The sequence below is a fragment of the Cydia splendana genome, unplaced genomic scaffold, assembly GCF_910591565.1.
Source record: "Cydia splendana unplaced genomic scaffold, ilCydSple1.2 scaffold_46_ctg1, whole genome shotgun sequence".
Lineage (NCBI taxonomy): Eukaryota > Metazoa > Arthropoda > Insecta > Lepidoptera > Tortricidae > Cydia > Cydia splendana.
This window is the reverse complement of record NW_026946889.1, coordinates 418184-442481: the sequence shown is the minus strand read 5'-3', so window position 1 is coordinate 442481 and position 24298 is coordinate 418184. Positions and strand designations below refer to the sequence as shown.

At 37.3% G+C, this 24298-nt stretch overlaps 1 protein-coding gene across 1 annotated transcript; it reads right to left on the bottom strand.

The window, feature by feature from the left end:
• Positions 1-341: 341 nt before the first annotated feature.
• Positions 342-23888, bottom strand: LOC134805627 (uncharacterized). Its single transcript, XM_063778894.1, has 7 exons — positions 23846-23888; positions 12421-15998; positions 12055-12195; positions 3741-3897; positions 2953-3159; positions 2013-2224; positions 342-350 (listed from the first exon to the last, which is right to left on the bottom strand). Exons 1-7 carry the CDS (start codon positions 23886-23888, stop codon positions 342-344), a joined length of 4347 nt encoding a protein of 1448 aa, XP_063634964.1.
• Between the last annotated feature and the right edge of the window lie 410 nt (positions 23889-24298).

The window sequence follows — 24298 nt, the reverse complement described above, 5'->3', positions numbered from 1 at the left end:
TCACATTCACATTCCCCACTACCAGGTTTCAGGTCACTATAATTATTATCTTACTCTTTTTCTGTAGCGCCCTAAGCGGTTGTAATAACAACCATGCCCTTTACTTATTTAGCCTGACTACAAATTATGAATACCTACATATTCCAGCTCTGCGTCGTGTTATAATAGAACGTAAATAATAAAACGAAATCAGTTCTGTCGGTTTTTGACTGATCGTAAAAAGACAAATGGGCGGAGCGGATTTTAATTCTTCCCACGTTTTATACGGGTGCATGCATGTTGAAACCACATCATTACAACCTTTTCATAACTTTCATCGGTTGCGTTTGGAAAGTTTTCTTTCACTGCATCTGAAAATCAGAAGATGCATTATTTTTTCATTTAAATATAAACCTCATATTAATTCAGTAATACTGGGGGCGCTCAGACATTTCAGTCTGCACTTTTGTCTCAGGCGATGCCGCTAGGCACGATTGTTTATTAGGTCAAACAAAGCTGATCAAGCCCCCTAAAATCAACCCACACAGGGGTGAAAAGTGGGGTGAAAATTTATATGGAAGCAAAAATAAAAACAACCAATTTGAACCAGGAACAGGAAAAGTCACGTGAAATTAGTAATAAGACGTTGCATTCATATACTTGGAATGCCATTAATACCATATTTAAAAAAAAATTAACCTTTTACCTTCGGACGATTTTCCATTTGTATGGGAAGTGCACTACCGCGCGCTACAAATCTTTTCTTTTTACAAATAAAATGAATGAAGACTAACATTAAAGTGATACTTTATAGATTAAGGAAGAATTGCGCTAAATTGTCTTATTTTTTATTTATTGCATATCACGAATTTGCGATTCTCAAGAGCAAAAAATAGTGACAAAATGTTAAAGTAAATTTAAATACATACACAATTCCTTTTTTTTGTATGAACAGGTAAAAAATAATTTAAAAAATGAATTCTTTGCATCTAAATTATATGAAAATGATATCAAACTTGACCTAGTAGCTAATAGAAGGCAGAAATATAGCAAAGCCTGGACCTCGGAAGCCAACCCTTCTCCCCCTCTTTTTGGGGGAGTAGCCACTGCTTGATCATGCGGCTAGGGGGCTTTGTTTGACCTAACAAAAAATCGTGCCAAGCCCCATCGCCGGAGACAAAAGTGCAGACTGTTCCATACATTTCTGAATCTAAGCGCCCCCAGTAGTAATACTAATATTGCAGTATAGCGAGAACTATATTTGCTTTGTTTTACGTTTCTATCACTTAGAAGCCTTAGAAGTTCAATACTAAATAAATTAAAATGAAGACTCTATCTTCATATACCGTAGTTCACAACTTTACTGCATATAATTGTAACTTGGTGCATAAGTGAGAATGGTAGAAATACTAAGATGATTAGTTTTCTATTAGTGAAAATGTGCTGCGCTAATCTATTGAATTTTCAAGGGGGTTGGAAGCTCTTTTTACAATATGGGTTGGGTAGCCTCAGATTTTGCGGTTACCAAACAATACTATTGTTTTCTTTAAATTGGAAGGACACAACAAAAAACGATGTTTACCTTTAACAATGAACATAAGATTCAAATTGGATAATTTGAAATTATTTTTTCTCCCTGTCCAAGAGCAGGATTGTGCAACATGATTGGTGAAAATCTTCTCTAAACACCGGATTATGCAGTCCTTACTGGTCGCTCCACCAGAATACTTCAGAAACTGGAGCTGTAAACAATTAAAACCTGGTCAAGGCATTTATTTGTGTGATCATCACAAATATTTGTTCCTGAGTTATGGATGTTTTCTATGTATATAAGTATTTATATATATGTGTATATTATATATATAGTCGTGTAGTACCCACAACACAAGCCTTATTGAGCTTACTGTGGGACTAGGTCGATCTGTGTAAAATTGTCCTATAATAATTATTTATTTATTTAAAACCATATATTACTTCTAGCATAAATCATCCCTAAATCTGAATTAAAACAGTAATTTAGGTTCCTAACATACCAATTGCATTTTCAAAGTTTCAGATTTTTTTAGCTCTTCTTCTAAATCTTGTAAACCTTGTATATCTTTGATAGGCAAACAATTCATTAATTTTGTTCCTGCAGAATTTTTCTCTGTTATGCCACTTCCCAGCTGCTTTTCAATTAGATCAACTTTGCGGACAGTGTACACCACTAAAGCTTTCAGCTCATTTAGAGTTGCAATAATGTAATCTGAAAAGAGAAAATATATTTAATGTGATCTCGTTTACTATAAAAAAGAAAAATAAGAAATTGCCAACTAAGTTACAGAAAGATGTGACGAAGTAAGGTAAAAACATTGTGGGCCCCGTGATTACTTTTCGTTTGGATTATTATTGACGGGTCGATAATTTATAATAAATTGCACATCATAAGTGATTATTTGTAAATTTCGATAGGAAAATTTTAAGTAGTTTAGTTTCTGAGAATAAGTTTTCCGTGATGTCCGCTTAGTATGACGTGTTTGTCACTTGCACTTTCCTTCGATATCATTATAAGCGGATTCTACTGTAACTGTACAATTATTTTTGTGATCATTGTTTATTATTTTTATTGTAATTCTGAAAATCATGGTAGAAATTCATTTGCCCTGCATGCCATGCAATTTATTATGTAATCATCTTTCATTTAAAAAATAATGTAATCGAATCTAATCAGTGACATTCATTGAAATACATTAAATTGATTATCTGTATTGGGGTAGACAAGAATCAGAAATGCTAGTAGATTCGTTTCATTTCAGCTATAAAAAAATATGTAAAAATTACAGTTCACAGTTTTAAAGTATTCCGTACTCCGTGACCGCCTGAGAAGGTGAGGCATAGTTCACCAAAAGGAGCGTTAAGGAGTGTACACGCTCCTTGATATGAGAATTTCAACAAAATAAGCTCGTAAGTCGGTAGGAAACTAATATTTCTTACCGTAGTCGCCGCTAGAATTAGACGCCGTAGCCGTAGACTTCCCAGAGTTAGTACGTATTGGAGACGAAACCCTCTCCGCATCAGCATTTAAATCTCTTACTTCTTCATTCGATGGAAGACTGGAGTTTGAAATTGTTGGGGATGCCACTACATTAGCATCGGGATTGGAGTTTAAATTTCTTGATATTTTGTCACCAGAATCGAAGCCTGTTTGTAAAAAAATAGTTATTTTTCACCACACCAACTCGAAGCAAATATTCAATGTAAAATATCAAACAAAATCAAAACCAAATGAATGTTATTAAATATTTATCACCCAAAATCATAATTTAAAAGTAAATTCTACCAGCAAACATAGGAAAACAACTCAAAATTTGCATTTGATTACTTTGCCTCACATGTGAATAAAATGCAACTTTGCTATCAGTTTTTGAAGTGCAAAGTAAGCCTTTCCGAGCTGGTGTGGTGAAAAATGGTAGTTCGCTTAAAATAACAATTTCGTATCTAGAGGAAAGCAACGATTATTTACAGATGAAGAAATGCATATCACATTTGGACATACCTAATTTGTGGAAAAGGATCTAATCCACAAAAGTCTGTCTGAACTTTCTGTCAAAATCTCAAACTTAGGACGGGTGTACACGGTGCTGCCTCCGCGCCGACACCGCACTGCCGCCGCACGGGCTCGTGTACACGGTACCGCCTCCGCGTCGACACCGCCCCACTGCCGCACCACCGCGCTATGTACAAGAGACGCGTAAACCGCGCGTTTTACGCGTCTCGTGTACATAGCGCGAAGGTGCGGCGGCGGCGCGGCGGCGGTGCGGTGTCGGCGCGGAGGCGGGCTTTACGCGTCTCGTGTACATAGCGCGGAGGTGCGGCGGCGGTGCGGTGTCGGCACCGTGTACAGGCGACCTTAGTCATCCGGCCAGCGAACACAGTCTTCTGTAAGTCGATTTTCGCTCATGTCGTCTCGGATATAGGTGAATATGGTATCGATGCATTCAGTGTAATGCCCTGAACACAAATATATGAGATGACAAGCGCGAAAGTGGTGGGGGTAGTTGCTGTGACGTCATAAAGTCGGCAGTACAAACTTTATTTTTATTTTCTTTTAAATATACCATGTGGGGTACCAAATGAAACGGTTTTGTGAGTAGATCTCAAATTTATACTGTAACTTTTTCAATACTTGGTCTAACAAATTATTAGAAAATGTTCAAAAATTTCACAATCCACAGTTGACTTCTAACTGCTCTAAATTGAAAATGGCTGAATGGATTAGTCCAAAATTCATACCAAGTGACTGTAAGTATCCTCTATATAACGTTAAATAATAATTAACCAGATATGTCTAAAAATAAGAAGAGTACATCAAGTTGAAAAAAAGTAAAGTATTACCTATTTGCTGTCATTAAATTGCAACTTTTATTTAAACAAACAAAAAACCCGACTGTTTACATATATTTTTGAAATGGCCTTTTCACTAGCTTTCATTTGGTGCCCATATTGCTATAGTAAGGAAAAAAACGATCCCCCCTCCCTGACCACAATTCTGACGAATTCAACCACACCTCATATGTCAAAAACCGTCCAGCTGTTTGGGCTGTAGGGCGTGTCAAATAAATAGACATATATACATAGGGGCTGTCCATAAATTACGTCATCGATTTTTGACGATTTATGACCCCCCACCCCTAAAATCATCCAAAAATCATGCTTCGAATGATCCCGTTTCCTCCTACGTCATGCTACTATCATCCGATGTCCAGACCCCCCCCCCCCTAATTTGAAATGACGTAATTTATGAATAGCCCCATACCCACTCCTTCTAATGCAGTCGAGTAAAAATACTGGCGAGTAAAAATAAATCCCAAACGGCTGGACGGTTTTTGACATATGAGGTGTGGTTGAATTCGTCGGAATTGTGGTAGTGACACAGGCTATATAAATTTGATAACTATTTCATACTGGAAACGTATTATTACCCGAATAAATTTAAATTTTGAAAATGGCACCTGCTAATGAAAAAAGCGAGGAGGGATTGTTTTCTTTTTCCTTACTATTGAAATATGGGTACCAAATGAAAGCTAGTGAAAAGACCATTTCATAAATATATGTAAACAGTCGGGCTTTTTGTTTGTTTAAACAATAGTTGCAATTTAATGTAACGACAAAAAATACTTTTGTTTCAACTTGATGTACTCTTCTTATTTTTAGATATATCTGGTTAATTATTTTTTAACATTATATAGAAGATACGTAGTCACTTGGTATATATTTTGGACTAATCCATTCGGCCATTTTCAATTTAGAGCAGTTAGAAGTCAAGTGTGGATTGTGAAATTTTTGAACGTTTTCTAATAATTTGTTAGACCAATTATTGAAAAAGTTACAGTATGTTATATATTTGTGATCTACTCACAAAGCCCTTTCATATGGTACCCCACATGGTATGTTTAAAAGAAAATAAAAATAAAGTTTGTACTGCCGACTTTATGACGTCACAGCAACTACCCCCACCACTTTCGCGCTTGTCATCTCGTATATTTGTGTTCAGGGCATTACACTGAATGCATCGATACCATATTCACCCATATCCGAGACGACATGAGCGAAAACTAACCTAAAGCCTGGGGGTCATCCATTAATTACATCACACGTTTAGGGGGAGGGAGGGGGTCAAGAAAATGTGACATGTTGTGACACGGGGGAGGGGGGAGTCACAAACTTTGTGACGTCACTTTTAACTTCATCAGCAACCGAAAATTTATTTAAATTATCGCTGTACAGTTAAATAGCAAGTTTTTGGAATGATAATCGTTTTTATTCATTTAATATTTTTTTAATACAGTTGCTCACAAAGTGCTACTTTACGTAGCTGTTTAGCGTGCGGAAAGTTGGTTATGTCGAACTAGTGCTTTTTACTTTTCCAATTTTTTTAAATTTATACTTGTTCCAATTCACGACTACTTATTGATGAGTGTTAATATTAGTTTCCTTTAAACGTCGTAATCAGCATAAAAACCTACTGTTAATGTAAGAATATGAAAAATATACATATTTCATATTTTAATACTTACCTCTTCATCATTATAACACGTTTATTTTTTAATATTGAATATTGAAAATTCCGTTCTTAATAAGGTGTCTGAATGGAACGGAATAGCTGCCAAATGCCCATATATATAATATACTTAAAGACGACGTCTAAACGAGCTGTCACTGTTACCACTTTTGTTTAGTGTACGATTAACAATGTTTTACTTATTTTTTCGCAACTGTATTAAAAAACGTCGTTCGATACACGTGCGGAAATGTCATTCTTCACTCGTCCCGAGTCTTCCCACTCGCCTGCGGCTCGTGGCAAGATATCTCGGTACTCGTGAAGTAATGACATACCTTCCGCACTAGCATCGAAATGTACTATTTTAATACAGTTGCTCACAAAGTGCTACTTTACGTAGCTGTTTAGCGTGCGGAAAGTTGGTTATGTCGAACTAGTGCTTTTTACTTTTCCAATTTTTTTAAATTTATACTTGTTCCAATTCACGACTACTTATTGATGAGTGTTAATATTAGTTTCCTTTAAACGTCGTAATCAGCATAAAAATCTACTGTTAATGTAAGAATATGAAAAATATACATATTTCATATTTTAATACTTACCTCTTCATCATTATAACACGTTTATTTTTTAATATTGAATATTGAAAATTCCGTTCTTAATAAGGTGTCTGAATGGAACGGAATAGCTGCCAAACGCCCATAGATATAATATACTTAAAGACGACGTCTAAGCGAGCTGTCACTGTTACCACTTTTGTTTAGTGTACGATTAACAATGTTTTACTTATTTTTTCGCAACTGTATTAAAAAACGTCGTTCGATACACGTGCGGAAATGTCATTCTTCACTCGTCCCGAGTCTTCCCACTCGCCTGCGGCTCGTGGCAAGATATCTCGGTACTCGTGAAGTAATGACATACCTTCCGCACTAGCATCGAAATGTACTATTTCCCACTCAGTTTTGGGTTATAAAATTACTAATATTTCTTTTTTTTTTCAAAAATATTTTGGTAAAATATTAATAATAGGTACTTAATTCGATTGGGCGATTGCGTTGAAAAAATGTGACGTCACACTAGGGGGGGAGGGGTTTGCCAAATGTGACCAAGTGTGACAAGGAGGGGGGAGGGGTCAAAAAACCTAGAAATTCGTGTGACGTAATTAATGGATGATCCCCTGTGCGGCCGGTCTACTATTTAAAGGATGGATCCTTTGCGCTGAACTTAGTCTAATTGATTCCGCTAGCTTTATATTAAGTAGGTACCTTTGTCTTCAGAAATGTCGGCATCATCATCAACCGCATATTCTTCTTCTACCTGTTTATCTGAAACAAAATAAGTTCATGTAAAAAGTTTCTTTATGAAGATTATTTTTAATAGTTTGAATAGACTGAAATGATACTGATTAATATCATACATATTTAAACTTAAAACCTAAGTAAACCAAGCATTGCTTAGTCAGATAGGTCCTTAAAACTTTTTGCAGAGAGTATGTATTAAACAGAGGATCTGTCGCGAACATGCGAACCGGCTAATAGTTGCCAGCGTCATGGAGTAGATGGCGCTCGCAGTCATGTTTAAGTTAAATAACCGCTTCTAGGTTATTGTGATTTTTTAGGACAAGACAAGAGGGTAGACGCCGAACGATAGTAAGAAAGGGAGGTTATGTGCGAACAGATACGGAGGGAGAATTTTGCTTTGGGGATCAATTCAACGGCTTTCTTATGGTGTTATTAGATTAATGATGTGCCTCATGTAAATTGTGACTAACGTATATCAGTATTCAGAGTGAACAGTGATCCGAGGGAATTGTTGATGGCTAATATGAACTTATGGTAAACTTAGTGTGAGGAATGGGGTCGCTATAAGGGGAGGTTTGGAGGCGACTATGAGGTTCAAGAAACCAGGTGGATAATCAGGTGAAACTTATTTTATATGCAGGTAATAAAGTAGGACACCAGCAATGAGTGAATCGTCATCTCACTAACGTCCAGGCCTCATATAGGTATGTAGTATGATTACATATCGCTAACCAGTATCAGTAAAGGCATCATCTCATTCGATAGGTTAACAAGTATGGTGAGCTTGACGACATGGTGGAGATGCTGGGATTTTATGCACATGCACTGTAATCATCATCAAAAGTAACATATGAAAAGTCAATTCATATATGCACGTACAACTAAAGAGTTACATTTTTTGGTTTGTTCAGTTCAATTTAATGTTTTATTTCAGGCATGAAATGAAGCCCACATTTATGTAATCCTATTCTTGCAAAAAGGCGTTAAGCAGGCGAATATGTTAGTGGTTCACCGGAGCACATATGCAATTAAGTGCCTACATTTTATTGAACATTCTTGCTCTTTGATATACAAGAGATTGCAAATGTCAGTATATATATATATATAGTTTATAAAAAATAGGTACCTATCTAAATACAAAAATTTCCTTGGTAAATTATATAAATACAAAATTGTTTCAAAAAATTCTACTTGGAATACAAAATACTAAAAAGCTCGCTTTAATCTTTGAAAGCAGTGTGTTAATCAATCAGTCCTATAGAGTGCAAATTTGGAGTTGATTCCTCATGTTAAGCAGTAGAATGGAATTTCAAGTGATGGTTTTGAATGATAAAAATATTTGAAAGCATATGTTATATATTTAACGTTTTACAGCCAGTATTTGTCACTGGTTGATGTGATACAAATGTTTGTGTCACCAGGGCAGCAAAGTTTGTTTTTAACCCACGTGCCTTGAAACCCTCGCAACGCTCAGGATTCCAACATTTCTATGTTATAAGAATGAGAGAGTGGCTAAGATTGTCACATCAGAAAAGATAGCACAATATGGGTATGTTTACTATAAATTCTATCAGAGAGGTGTTTATAATCAGTTTTTAAACACTAACTTGGTAAGACTACCTTCAACAAGAGCCATGGAACTGCTTAAGTCTCAGATTTCATTACGTTGAAACCAATCATTACGTACATTTTTCATTAAACATGTCTAAAAACGTGGGTGACGAAACGGACATTCAACTCAAGTTTTAACGCCCTAAGCAGTAGAAATTTACACTTATCAGCAATAATCCTGAACTGAAATATATATATGTCATGTATCAAAGAAAAGGTGAAGAAGCTCCAATGGCAATATTTGATAAAAGTAACTAGATTTTTTCTCAAAGTTGTGAATAATCTTATTGTTCTCTTAAATATCATATGATTGGTACCGTTACCATACCTGCTCATGCCTAACAAGTTTAAGTTGAACAGGAGGTTTATATATAATCTATATTTGGGTGTATGTTATGATTATGTTCACAAGAACATGGTTTCATTTTGATATTTATTATGTTTGATGATGTAGTTGACAAGTTGCTTTACTTGTTTAGTTTTAGTTACCTGACCAATCTTTGATAAAATCATGCACTAATAAAAATTTACGACATTTTGAAAAATAACAGTCTTGAACGATTCACGGTTAAGGGAAAGGTAATCACGATCTATATAAATATATTTTGAATTAAAATTTGCTGGTCGATTTGTGAACCAGAATGGATCCTTTCAAACTGTGACGATTACACAATAAACAGTACGACGCAACTACCCGCTAGCTTCACTCCGTGGAGAAGTGTGATGGCGGCGGGTGGCTGGCGGAGTGCACGAACAATAACAGTTGTTTCATTTGATCACCCAGTACACAACGGAGCCTGGACGTCACAGATGGCGACGAGGGTAAAATATTACAAAAAAAAATACGGAAAGGAAAGGTAACGGTGGCGGAAAAAAAAACAAACCTAAGGTATGGAAATCCTAACCTAATAGCTACCGTATTTGTCCATTTCCTCCCGAGCTGCCGATTGTATTCAGGTAATACAAAATTTTGGGCGAGGTGATATTCAGTGTAACGAGTGACGTACGGTTGTACATAATGCGAAAATTTGTTGACTGTTTACATAAGAACAGTGGTTAACTTTACAACTATTATTGAGTAAATAATTGATGGTACGTAGCTCGGGAGGAATGTTTACTAAGCAAAGAAGAAATATACGCGTGCTTATTACACTAACTCTTTGACAATGGCTACTGTGCGTGAGCCTAGTTACCAAATGTAAATCCAAAAGTGTAATCAATGCAAGATAGATCAATAATTGGGGTCACTACAAAAAATAATGTACTCATGTTACATTATTCCTATGATGTGGCACCGACGTATTAGCCATGAATATTTCCATGAAATGACAGAAACGAATATGCTGATGGTTTGCGTGTTACAAATACAGATGGTACATGGTTTATTTTCTGACTCAAAATCGTATATTAGAATTCATATGATATAAAGGGTAAATAATCAAACTACCTTCGCGGAAATCATAATTATTATGAGTTGTGTATTTACCGTTCGTACTTAAAATATACCGACCTACTTAGTCGTGTAATCAAATACTAAGATATTTTTACATGAGGGAACGTATAGAGAAACCTGCATATTAAGTCGGTATAGTTGTATACATTTTATGGACCTTATGTCCTAAAAGAAATATTGTTCGGTTAAAATAACCAGTTATAATCAATTGAAATGCTATTTATAGCACGATATGGGTATGAATCGATGTTAACTTAGTGTCGACTTAACATGTATTTATATATACATAGGTATGTGCTGTTTATGATAATAAACAATGCTAGCAGGTAACGGACCAGTTAAATTATCAAGGACCGTTACGATGTCAAGTGAGTCAAGAACATAGATAGCGTACTTAGACTGATGAATGCCGAGGGCTTTGTTATTGTTTTACTGTAGGAGTAGACACGTAAACTCAGCATCAAATGAATTGAGTAGTAAGTCGGAGTCGGACTAACAAGAAAAATAAATTGCAAGAAGTAAACTGTACATCACATCTATGCTGCAGTTGGTATAAGTAATAATTAGTAGGTTGAAACGTTCAACTGGTACTAGCAAAATAAATAATTAGTAGGTTGAAACTTTCGACCGGTACTAGCAAAACAAATAATTAGTAGGTTGAAACTTTCAACCGGTACTAGCAAAACAAATAATTAGTAGGTTGAAACTTTCAACCGGTACTAGCAAAACAAATAATTAGTAGGTTGAAACGTTCAACTGGTACTAGCAAAACAAATAATTAGTAGGTTGAAACGTTCAACTGGTACTAGCAAAACAAATAATTAGTAGGTTGAAACTTTCAACTGGTACTAGCAAAACAAATAAGTAGTAGGTTGAAACTTTCAACCGGTACTAGCAAAACAAATAATTAGTAGGTTGAAACTTTCAACCGGTACTAGCAAAACACATAATTAGTAGGTTGAAACTTTCAACTGGTACTAGCAAAACAAATAATTAGTAGGTTGAAACGTTCAACTGGTACTAGCAAAACAAATAATTAGTAGGTTGAAACGTTCAACTGGTACTAGCAAAACAATAATTAGTAGGTTGAAACTTTCAACTGGTACTAGCAAAACAAATAAGTAGTAGGTTGAAATGTTCAACTGGTACTAGCAAAACGAATAATTAGTAGGTTGAAATGTTCAACTGGTACTAGCTGTACAATTTTGCACCAGGGTCTCGAAGGGGAAGCAAGAATAAATACCGTGTTTAATAATAAACAGACGTATATTTATCCACACAAATTCTCAGCAATATTACAAAAAATGTTTAACACCTTATACAACTACGTTGAACTAACGTTCGCTAGTTTGACGGAGGTAACAGCGCCATCTACCGGGACATTGGGTAAACCAGTTCCGATATGCGTTTCGTACATGCCGCCCACCAAGGACAACATGTCCTTCATCATGACCGCCCACCGTGAAGTGTCTGAAATATTAGGCTTGACTATGTTATAAAACTAATCTAATTTCAAAAATTCAAAAAGAAACTGGTGGGGGATCATTTCTTACACTAATGATATAATGATCTTAAAGATACAAAAATATTAACAACTAATTAGCTACCGGCAGGATACAAAGTTTAGACGTTGGTCGCTTTATTAAAGTATTTTTGCATTTGAGAGTTACCACTCTGGTCAGTTGATCTGAGCCAGGGTGTTTCTGCATGATTCTGCCGAAAAGCCACTTAGAAGGAGGGAGATCATCCTCCTTCACCAAAACCACGTCCCCGACGTTAGGTTCGGGGACTTGATGCGCCCACTTGTACCGCTGTAAATAATGGGTTAAGTATTCGTTAGACCAACGACGCCAAAAATTTTGTAGCATACGCTGGGTCAGTTGCCATCGCTTAAGAGTGCTTATATTCGAGCATTCATAGTTCACTTCTGGAACCGTAACTAGAGGCTCTCCTATCAGAAAGTGACCCGGGGTTAAAGGATTGGGCTCAGTTGGGTCATTGGGTATAACGGAGATAGGCCGTGAATTCAAACACGCCTCGATCTGGCTGAGTAGAGTCGCGATTTCCTCATACGTAAGTGTCGACTCTCCAATAACCCGTTTGATGTGGTATTTGGTGGACTTAATCCCTGCTTCCCATAATCCACCGAAGTTCGGGCTTTTAGGAGGGATGAAGTGCCACGTGGTTCCATTTAAAGCCAGACTTTCCGCTATTTCTTGGACCATAGCTGACTTCTCTGCATTGAAGAGGTCCTTTAATTCTTTAGCAGCTCCGACGAAGTTTGTGCCGTTGTCGCTGTAGATTTCTAAGCAGCGGCCGCGTCTGGATGTGAATCTCTTGAAAGCCTCAAGAAATCCACGTGAGGTAAGTTCACTTACTACCTCTAGGTGTATGGCTTTGGTAACCATACAAATGAACAAGCACACATATCCCTTGTATGAGTGATGTCCTCGGCCTTTTGAAGTTCTTAAATTGATGGGTCCTGCATAATCAACTCCGCTGCGGATAAACGCTCTACCTGGAGTAACTCTAGCCGAAGGTAAGGCTCCCATCAATTGAGTTTGGATCTTGGCTTTTTGGCAAATGCAGCGCACACATTTGTGAATGTGTTGTTTCACTAAGTCCTTTGCTCGTACTATCCAGTAAGCTGACTTTAAGTAGTTCAGCATAGCTCGCTGGTCGCCATGAAGAGTACGTTCATGGGCATCTGCCACAATCAGTTTGGTCAGATGTGAGTCGTAGGGCAAAATAATAGGATGTTTTGCTATTTCTAATTCTGAAGCGTTCTGCAATCGGCCACCCACTCGCAAAATACCGTTTTCAAGAAACGGCGTTAAAGAACGAATCTTCGAGGTTTTTGAACTAATGTACCCGCTTTTGTTGATCTCCTCAATTTCGTTCTTGAACTCAGCGTTTTGACACTTTTTAACGCATATTAAGGCTGCCTCGTCCATTTCCCACTTTTGCAGATATCGTGTGTTGACTTGATTGTTCTGTGTACTGTCACGCTTTCTTAAAAACCGTCGGCAATAAGCAACAACACGTATAAGTCTGTTTAGAGATGAATATTTGTTCCAGAATTCTTCTTCTACTATTCCTACGTGAACTCTTGCAGCCTGTTCTAAATTAGTATCATTGTTTTTAGGCTTTGCATACTGAATGACCTTGTCGTGTAGAAGTTTAGGGCCAAACTTCCACAGGTCGTGTTCCTTTAACTCTGCTGGTTGCATACCCCGTGAAGCACAATCCGCCGGGTTTTCTTTTGTACGGATGTGAGACCATTGCGCAGAATCCATGGTGTTTAATATCTCAGCTACCCTGTTAGCTACAAAGGTTTTCCAGCTGCTTGGGTGCTTGTTGAGCCACGCCAGAACCACTGTGGAATCCGTCCACGCTCTTATGTTTGGTTTGGGTATTTTCATGACTTCTGCCACTTCTGCCAGCAACTTAGCCACAAGTACAGCCCCACAAAGCTCTAATCTGGGTATGCTAACTTGTTTGACAGGCGATACTCTTGTTTTGGCTGTCACTAACGCTACATGTATGTTCCCTGTTGAGTCAACTACTCGAAGATAAACGACAGCAGCGTAAGCGGCGTTGGATGCGTCGCAAAAGCCGTGCAGTTCATGAAGTGTGTCATCCGCGTGCGTGTGAAGCCATCTTGGAATCCGGAAGTCTATAAGGTGAGCTAGTTGTTCACGGTAAGTTAACCAATCCTGTAATATGTCAGATGGTGGTTCCTCATCCCATCCGATCCCTGCTAACCATAGGCGCTGGATAAACATTTTTGCTGCAATGACACATGGTGCTAACCATCCTAATGGGTGGAACAAACGTGAAACATCAGAAATTATTTTTCTTTTTGTTGCAGGTGGCGATAGCGGCGGTAGTTTTACCGAGTACTGAAATTCGTCGTCATCCCGATTCCAGGTAAGTCCGAGTATTTTAGTTATATTATCTGTCTTTATTTCCAGATTGCTCTTTTCTTCTTTGTTTTCTAGGTTCTCTCCTTCTCTTCTATTGATCTGCTTTGACAACTCTTTTTTGTTGCTGGCCCATTTCTGTAGCACGAATCCTCCCTCGTTCAATAAGCCTTTCATTTCGTGGTACAGCTGTAGACCTTCGTATTCTGTCTGGCATCCGGTCATCAAATCGTCCATGTAGAACTCTTGATGGACCCGTGGTGCAGCTATAGGATACTGTTCTCTGTGGTCGCATGCTACCTGATTGAGTGCCTTTACTGCCAAGTAGGGCGCTGAAGCAGTTCCGAAAGTGACGGTCAGCAACTTGTAATCCTTGATTTCATTTTCAGCATTGTCGCGCCACACTATGCGCTGAAAGTCGGTGTCCTCGTTGGCTACTCTTACCATCCTGTACATTTTTACTATATCCGCCACTAGACAGACGGGGTACTGTCTCCAACGCAAAATGAGGTGACGAAGTTCTGGTTGCAAGGTGGGTCCGGTCATAAGCTGATCGTTTAGTGATATCCCGTCCTCATATTTACAGGAAGCGTCAAACACGACTCTGACCTTCGTGGTGCTTTTGTCCTCGCGAATCACGGCATGGTGAGGTAAGTAGATTGCTTCTTCCTTTTTATGATCCTGTTCTGTCACAGGTTTCATATGACCTAGTTGCTCATACTCTTTTATGACTTCAGTATATCTAGCTTTAAGTGTACTATCCTTTTCAAATTTCCTCTCTAAACTGTGTAGTCTTTTAACTGCAATCTTCCTTGAATTGCCCTTGCAGGTAGGATCGTCGCGAAACGGCAATTTCACGACATATCTGCCCTGTTGGTCTCTCACTGTCGTAGATGCAAAGAAATCTTCGCACCTTTGTTCTTCGGTTGTAAACAGTCGGGAGTGAACTTTTGGTTCTGCTTCCATCTCCCAAAATCTTTTCAGCATATCATCTTCATTCACCTGCGTATGTAAGACTGTCACACTGTCATTTGTACTCGTTGACCCGTCTGGGCCAGATATAATCCACCCGAGAGTGGTGCACTGTAATAGAGGAAACCCTTTTGGACCTTTGAGTACTCCATCTGTAAGTATCTGGCAGTACACTTCGCCTCCGAATAGTACGTCGATTTTATTGGGTCTATTATAAGTCGGATCGGCCAAGGTAAGCTGTTTCTGTTTCAACCATTCTGGGACTGTTGCTTGTTTACCAGGAAGGTAATTGGTGACCTTGTTTAAAACATATGGCTTTACTACAATCTTAAATGCTGGATCAACGAGCGATTGGATGGTTAAGTCTACTGTGTACTTAGGCACCGCAGACGTCGGCTCGCCACCTAATCCCGTAATTGAACTCTTGGTAGGCACTTTCTTTAACCCTAAGGCTTGTACCACAGCTTCCGTGACAAAGGAAGACTGTGAGCCTGGATCTATGAATGCACGAATCACCTGATAGTCGCCTGTTTTGGACTCAGCCTTTACGAGGGCTGTGGCTAACAATACTTCATCTTTCACTATCCCTGTCGCAAAACAGTTGACTGTCGGTGTGGACTCATTTTGTATGTTCTCTGTCACGATATGTGTGGCTTCCCCAGACCCAGTTTCAGCTGCCTGAACTACGCTCTTCGGATTGGCAGTTGACGTGGATACATCTTTTGGGTGAAGCAAGGAGTGATGTTTTCTCTTACAAATTCTACAACTAGTGGCCTTTTGGCAAAATCTTACATTGTGGTTACCGCCTAGACAATTGTAACAAATTTTATTCTTGGTAACAAAGTCATGTCTTTTGGCATAATCCTCACCAGCAAACTTTTTACAGAAACAAAGCTTGTGAGGCTCGGTACAAAATTCACACGCGAGTGAAGGTGCGGTTGCGACACTTGCGACATGGAGTACATTTGATTTGTTGTGACTACTATGATTACTATTGGACGACTTCCCGTAAGCACTTGGGGGCGGTTCTCGGTTCAAGAAATTCCAGTGCTCTGTATCGACTTGTTAAGAACTCTTTAAATTGGCTAAACGTAGGTAAAGCGTCTGAAGCCGAGTTAGTCGCCACGTTAAGTTCCCATTGCCTGCGCGATTCGGGGTCTAGTTTTAACGACAGCAAATGAATGACAATAATGTCCCACGTAGACACATCGATGCCTAAATTCGACAGTGCGCTTAAACAATCGTTCGACGTGTCCATCAGATCCTTAAGGAACCCTGGGGACTCCGTCGTTGCACTCTTTTGACTTAACAATCGTTTAAGTATACAATGCGACAAATACTTTTTATTATTATATCGTTGCTCTAATTGTGTCCAACATCTAGTATAATTTGTGTCGGAAACAGGTATATTGCGAAGTAACTGCTCCGCCTCCCCAGTTAAATAACTTTTTAAATACTGTAATTTTTGAACACTGTCTAGCGACTCATTATTGCGTATCATTGACACAAATAAATCTCTGAACGTCGTCCACTCATGATATTTCCCCGAAAAGCTAGGAATACTCAACTTAGGAAGTTTCACTACATTTGGCCTATAGGAAGTGTTATCTTGACTGTCATTACCCCTTGACTGACTACCCAAAGAACGAGTACACTGAGCTAATCCTTCTTTTAATTCGCATTTGTAATCAGTATACTCTTCTTCCGTTTTGTCATATGTATCTCCCGTAACATAAGACTTTGATTTTAAAGCTGCAACATCGGGCGATCGCATTAATTCTTTGTGTCCTTTTCTAAAGTCGGACCAAAGCTGTTCTAAGGTTTCTAACCTACTCTCCAAGTAATGCTGTGTTATGCGCTCCTTAGGCGACTTTTTAAAGTTAACTCTTGCTTTAAAAATACGAGTACACAAGTCATCTTGATAGTTAAGTAACACGACCATAATGTAAACAAACTAGCAATGTACCACAAAAAATCTCAAAGACTTAGCAATAATTGTAACACAGAAAACACTTAGAATAAATTACAAGCCAAATCCGTAAAATTTTACAAGTGTTTGGAACTTAGTAAGACTTGGGAAAAATCGGGCATAGGTTCCCCGTTCCAATAGGGTTTCGCTTATAATTCTAACTAGTTAATACTAACTACAAATTAGTCTATGTTAATATTCAATACAAATCACTAAGGCAATTATTCTAAGTTGAAAGTCCATATAAATCGCTGATGAAATTTTCTAAGTTGATGTAAACAACTGATTCTTCTAATTAAAAATGCTCTTGCATATAAAGTTCAAAATTCCGCAATAAATTCACTAATTGGTTCGTTGTTTATAAAGTTGAAACTCGCGTGAAATATAAATTTAAAAGTACTCACGATTTTGCACTTCTCACTCACTGATACGTGACGTCACACTTCGTTGAACTCTTGGTGCCGTCTGCTAATCCCAGATGGCGCCACTTGCTCGTCTCCTGTATCTGCTACTTTGGATGCTTCCAGCTACTCGTCGCTAGATGGCGCCACTCGCGCCATTCTATGATCCAAGTCCTGATTACAGGAAACCGCCAGCTATCCAACGCTAGATGGCGTTGGCAACCTCAGTTAGCTGCAACTTTTCCCGGCCTTTGAAGCAGCGAACCACTGCTAAGCACGGGACGCGAAGTGTAGTCCGCACCGTCTCCCAAAAACGCCACTCCAATTTGGCTTCAAAAGGCGATCCGGTTCGAAGGACCATGTACAATTTTGCACCAGGGTCTCGAAGGGGAAGCAAGAATAAATACCGTGTTTAATAATAAACAGACGTATATTTATCCACACAAATTCTCAGCAATATTACAAAAAATGTTTAACACCTTATACAACTACGTTGAACTAACGTTCGCTAGTTTGACGGAGGTAACAGCGCCATCTACCGGGACATTGGGTAAACCAGTTCCGATATGCGTTTCGTACACTAGCAAAACAAATAGTTAGTAGGTTGAAACTTTCAACCGGTACTAGCAAAACAAATAATTAGTAGGTCGAAATGTTCAACTGGTACTAGCAAAACAAATAATTAGTAGGTTGAATCTTTCAACCGGTACTAGCAAAACAAATAATTAGTAGGTTGAAACGTTCAACTGGTACTAGCAAAACAAATAATGAGTAGGTTGAAACGTTCAACTGGTAGTAGCAAAACAAATAAGTAGTAGTTTGAATCTTTCAACCGGTACTAGCAAAACAAATCATTAGTAGGTTGAAACGTTCAACTGGTACTAGAAAAACAAATAATTAGTAGGTTGATTGTTCAACTGGTACTAGCAAAACAAATAATTAGTAGGTTGGAACTTTCAACTGGTACTAGCAAAACAAATAATAAGTAGGTTGGAACTTTCAACTGGTACTAGCAAAACAAATAATTAGTAGGTTGGAACTTTCAACTGGTACTAGCAAAATAAATAAGTAGTAGGTTGAATGTTCAACTAGTACTAGCAAAACAAAAGAAATGATAAGCGAAATCATAACACTTACCTACGATACAAACAGAGAATAATTAGTAAGTTGAATGTTCAACTGGTACTAACAAACCAAAAGAGTCAAATGTACCTAGTAACTAGTCTAGTAGACGCGATAGTGGTGGTTGGTACTAACGATAGGACCTTTTGTTACAGGTCGTCCAAATTAGTACAACATAGTACTTAAAAGTAAACTGACGCGATATAGTGTTGGTTGGTACTAACGATAGTATCTTGTTTTAGGTCATCCAAAATGTCCTAGATACCACCATTAGATGGATTCTTTAGTCGACCAAAACTTAATAGGGAGGCAAAATAGTCATTAACTGACATTATGTTAGTATAGAGTGACCTCCTATTATGTAATGTATTTATTGAATTCGAAATTATATAATAAGCAGCTAAGTGCCTACTGTTCCAGTTAACTTAAGGCGTAGGTATAGATGGATGGCCTCGGGAATAGTTATATCTACTAATGTAGATTCAGGATAGATTTCAATTATACAAAAAAAAATACGCCAGTTGGAAAACATTTCCTGTAAAGTATTACAATTTAACCTTCTTCTAACCTATACCCGTATCATAAATTTACTGCATTTTGCAGATGTTCGTATGGGTAAGAACTTAATGTATCAGTTTAAATAAAAACGAACAAAGTATATATAAAAATATATTATACGACGACTTTGACGGTATTCCGGTTAAAGATTGTTGTAGCAATCCTGTTGGAACAGTTAGAAGACAGGTTAAATTATAGTTTAAGAGAAACAAGCAGGTGACCAGGATAAGAGTAATAATGCATTCTGCGTAAGTAGCCGTGGAAATTGTGGAACACAGAGGCATGCCTAAACTGCCCAAATAAAACCTATAAATAGATGAGGATATACAATTCTTCAAAATCGTATATGACCCAGATTTCATATAATAAATCCCAATTCCAATCTATTTTAGAGCCGGAATACATGATTCTATAGAATAATAATCAGGGCAAAGCTCAATTACAAACCCAAGTACAACAGGTACGTAAATAGACGCTGGGCCTGTCATAATACATCATGTCATGTAGTACCTAAAGTCAATGCTGTAAAAACTGAAGTGGCGATGCGGGGAGCCTTACACGGTGAGGAAGCACTGCTTACTAAACTACGAAACTATACCCAAGGCAACCATGACTAAGGTACTAACAGAAAAACTCTAGTGACCAGCAGTTAACTTAATGTCTTGTAAATAGACATCTTTTGTCGGTTAACAGTGTAGATGACGAAGTCCCTTTTTAACTACCTAGGTAGTAGGTACACCTACTCAGATGAAGATGAGTGATGTGTGTGATGTGATGACTAATTATAATTAAGTGTAATTAAAAAGGCACTTTACCGGAAAATATATTTCCTTATTTCAGTCACATGCATAAACTTACAATAATTAAGGATGCCAAAACCCTTAGGTATGCGGTTGAGACAATACATACATTAGAAATTATACATAGTCTCAGAACCGATACATTAAATCAAAACAGAAACAAATAACTAAATACTGTGTGTCGGTACACATTCCTACACATTATAAAATAAAAACAATAAGTATTCGAATTAACCGTGATTTTGATCGCTCTCAATGACAGTTTGCCTGATGTTTAATTTGTTGAGGCTAACAAATTAAGTAAAACTAGTAGATTAAAGTTGTAGCTTGAACCACTTCATTGATCTACCCAAGAGTACACATTATTGTACTAACTGAGCACTAAGACTCAAAAGACCAAAAACCTAGGTCTTATCATTTAGAAACGTTAAACGTAACGATAAAATGGTAAAGTACCTAAACATTCGAACTGTACTCTGGTGTACTCAGTATTTCATGGGATCATGGTTAGAATAATGGAATTCCATTGGTTCGTTGGGAGATGTTTATTGAAATTAAATGACATACTTACCAATGGCAGGATATAGGAAGCAGACATACTTACAAGGTGTATACCTATGTTTCAGGTTTATAAAATATGTGCAAGTAATTGAAATAAACCGATGAAAAAGTGTATAAGTACAAATAATAATATTTATGTGACAGTCTGACAGTAATTATTGTGGAAATAATAATACAATACTTACTGGTCACAATTCAATTGAAAAATCAGCTTTCAATTAGTAAAGTGTTACGTTATTTTCATAACATAAATTGTAATTATGATTCTTCGCATAAGTAAGTTGCTAGAATAATATTACATTCGATATTATATTTGCTGTGTTACTTTTTGAGCAATAAAATGAATAAAATAAATATTTGGATTAATTGATGTCAAGATTATATTATTCAAGTATTATAATTAAAGAACGATAATTAGATATGTATGCAATGCGATTAATAATAATAATGGTCAAATAGGCAGGTAAATCTTAGTAGGTACCTAACAAATTAATAATATATAAATCTATTTATATAGATTATTGTTTGCTTAACCTATTCACAAGTAAAACTAATCATAGGTACTTGACGTGGTACCTCTACAACGAATGTAACATTCCTACTTTATTTGACCTTGGATTATCTACAAGTATTTTAAATTGCATTATATATATTAACATCATACAAGACAAGTAAAACAGAGACAATCAGTTATTGCCAATAAGTAACTAATGTCCAAGGCGCTTGGCAACCTAACAATGTTATTGTACCTAAATCATGAAATAGGTATTAATTAGTAAAATATTATATTGTATGCTAATGGAAATACCTGGAAATGTGTAAGCATCAAAAGGAAAATGTAGTAATTAAGGCGTTTAAAGTAAATCTTTGAGTTATAAGCAATTGAATAAAAAACTCAAAACTGCAAATAGGAGAAGGAGAGGGACTGACACCTAAGAAGAAATTGTAAAAGTAAAATAATAGTTTTACAGATTTAAAGGCTTGCTAGTGTTGGAAAATATTTATTATTTAACTGTTGTAAAATGAATACATCCACACCTCGCCGAGTTTCTTACGCCGGTTCTTCTCGGGTCTGAGGTTAACCCACAGAACACCGCCTCTAGAAACCTAATATTGGCCATTTTGTTCCCGACGCAAATCACCAAACTGTGAGGTGCGGGAGGGGTGCTCACGGCGTTGCGATTGGTCGTTTCAAACATGGCGCGCTGACACGTGCAAGCGTAGGGATGGGACATGTTCATAACAGGTAGTGGGTACTGCTACCAGTGATACCGAAATTTATTGTGGTAAAATTGTTACCAATTTAGTATACTTAGAGTAAACTTACTTAATAATTATATTGATTAATTTAATATTTCATTAAGTAATTTAACAATGTACCTGAAATTTTTACTTAACATATTAGGGCATTTCTGCTTAAAGTACCCAGAACATGAATTTTAAAGTTTAGAATTTTTATATTATTTCCACTCAGAATCGCAATCTCTTTCGATACGAGAAAAAAGTGTCGCCAAAATCTCATACAATTATTTTCTTTTGTCCGTTTTATTAAGGTCATAGAAGGTTGTATTGAAAACATATTCAAATGGACCAATAACATATGCCTAATACAAATCAACTCCGAGTTCTCTCGCACTTATTTGAAGTTCATCATCAGGTCCATCTCGTGACATGAGACCTATAACTGCTCACCTACAGGATTCTAAAAAACCCATACAACATATGTCTATCACAAACCAACACCGAGTTCCCTCGCACTTCTTTGAAGTTCATCATCAGGTCCATCTCGTGACATGAGCCCTAACTGCTCACCTAGAGGATTCTAAAAAACTCGTACAACATATGTCTATCACAAACCAACACCGAGTTCCCTCGCACTTCTTTGGAGTTCATCATCAGGTCCATCTCGTGACATGAGACCTAACTGCTCACCTAGAGGATTCTAAAAAACCCATACAACATATGTCTATCACAAACCAACACCGAGTTCCCTCGCACTTCTTTGAAGTTCATCATCAGGTCCATCTCGTGACATGAGCCCTAACTGCTCACCTAGAGGATTCTAAAAAACTCATACAACATATGTCTATCACAAACCAACACCGAGTTCCCTCGCACTTCTTTGGAGTTCATCATCAGGTCCATCTCGTGACATGAGACCTAACTGCTCACCTAGAGGATTCTAAAAAACCCATACAACATATGTCTATCACAAACCAACACCGAGTGCCCTCGCACTTCTTTGAAGTTCATCATCAGGTCCATCTCGTGACATGCGGCCTAACTGCTCCGCTGGCCTAGAGGATTCTAAAAAACTTACACAACATATTACCTATTATATATTATGTCTAAAACGGTACAATACGGTATGACGAAGCACGAAGTTTCCGCAACTGAAAAACCATCATCGTCACATCACTAGTCGAAAGGGAAAGGGATAGCGCATTGCATTTTCAAGTTGACGAAAAGGGACGGACATACTTCGCCTCTGCTTACTGACCAGTATAAAATGAACCCCGCGGACAAGAAACATTATTCAATGAAATAATGAATTTGACTTTCCTGTGGGATGTTATTCCATCTGTTTCGTAAGTAGATGTCTTAGATGACTTGCCACACCATTTTACGCTGCAATATCCCATGATTTCCCAATGAATTCAATAGTTTACGATTTATTTTCTTAGACTCGTGCACACTGCTAACAGGTCGTTACGTTGGGCGCAACTGATCGGAGCGGCGCGCGAACAATCTTATATTTGACCTATACACCATACGGGCGGTGACCGCGAGTCGTCCTATAAGCTCGGTCTATAGGGGTTGGTCTGTGGGTTAACCTTTCCGAACCGGTGGTAGTATACCTAGTGTAATAAAAATTCCTTCTTCCATAACAGCAATATATTTCCTGATCACAATATTCCGTTACAGTTCAATCTCCAATCACCTCACTTCACAATCGTCCTCCCATCACCTCTGCCCGTAACCGAATGCCCGTTAACCGCCATGCCAGTCGTCTTTTATTCTTTCTTCCAACTACCTTCTATTTACAAAGGTCAACTATCAATCACGTTACTTTTAAATTTATTAAATTATAGAGATTATTCAACTCTATTTCATTAAATCTGTTTCTATTAATTAGTAATTTTAATGAATCTTACACTCGCCCATCCTGACATTGTGCATGTCCTCATGCACAGTCATACTAATCGCGTCTGTCATCGAATCTTACACTCGGCATGTCAAATCATCGGGCATTCAGTAAGAAAGTTATTAATCCTTCATTACCCATTTAATACAATTTCTTTGTCTGTCTATATACATTTTTCTTATTATTTATTGAATTAATCTATATCTTCACATAATTATTTCAAATCCAATAAATCCATCTAAATATTTAAGTTTCTATTCAATAATTATACAACAATATACAATAATTTTTATGCATCAATACATATAAAGTACATTACTTAACATATTCGATTGCTATGTTTTTTTTTTACTCATTATTTCTCGTCTTTTTTTTTTATCACTCTCATGACACAAACGTGTCTCACAACATACCATTTTTTTAATCAAATTTTACGTGTAGCACATTATTTCTCTTGTTTTTT

Bases quoted from the DNA above. Each gene is read 5' to 3' on its own strand.
- LOC134805627 (XM_063778894.1), bottom strand. From the start codon at position 23,888: ATGACTGTGCATGAGGACATGCACAATGTCAGGATGGGCGAGT. The intron at 3,898-12,054 runs GTAACTCTCAAA...ATCGACTTACAG, and splicing joins CAGATCAACTGACCAGAGTG to AAGACTGTGTTCGCTGGCCG. The intron at 3,160-3,740 runs GTACACGAGACG...TTTTACAAACAG, and splicing joins CCGCCGCACCTTCGCGCTAT to GCTTCGATTCTGGTGACAAA.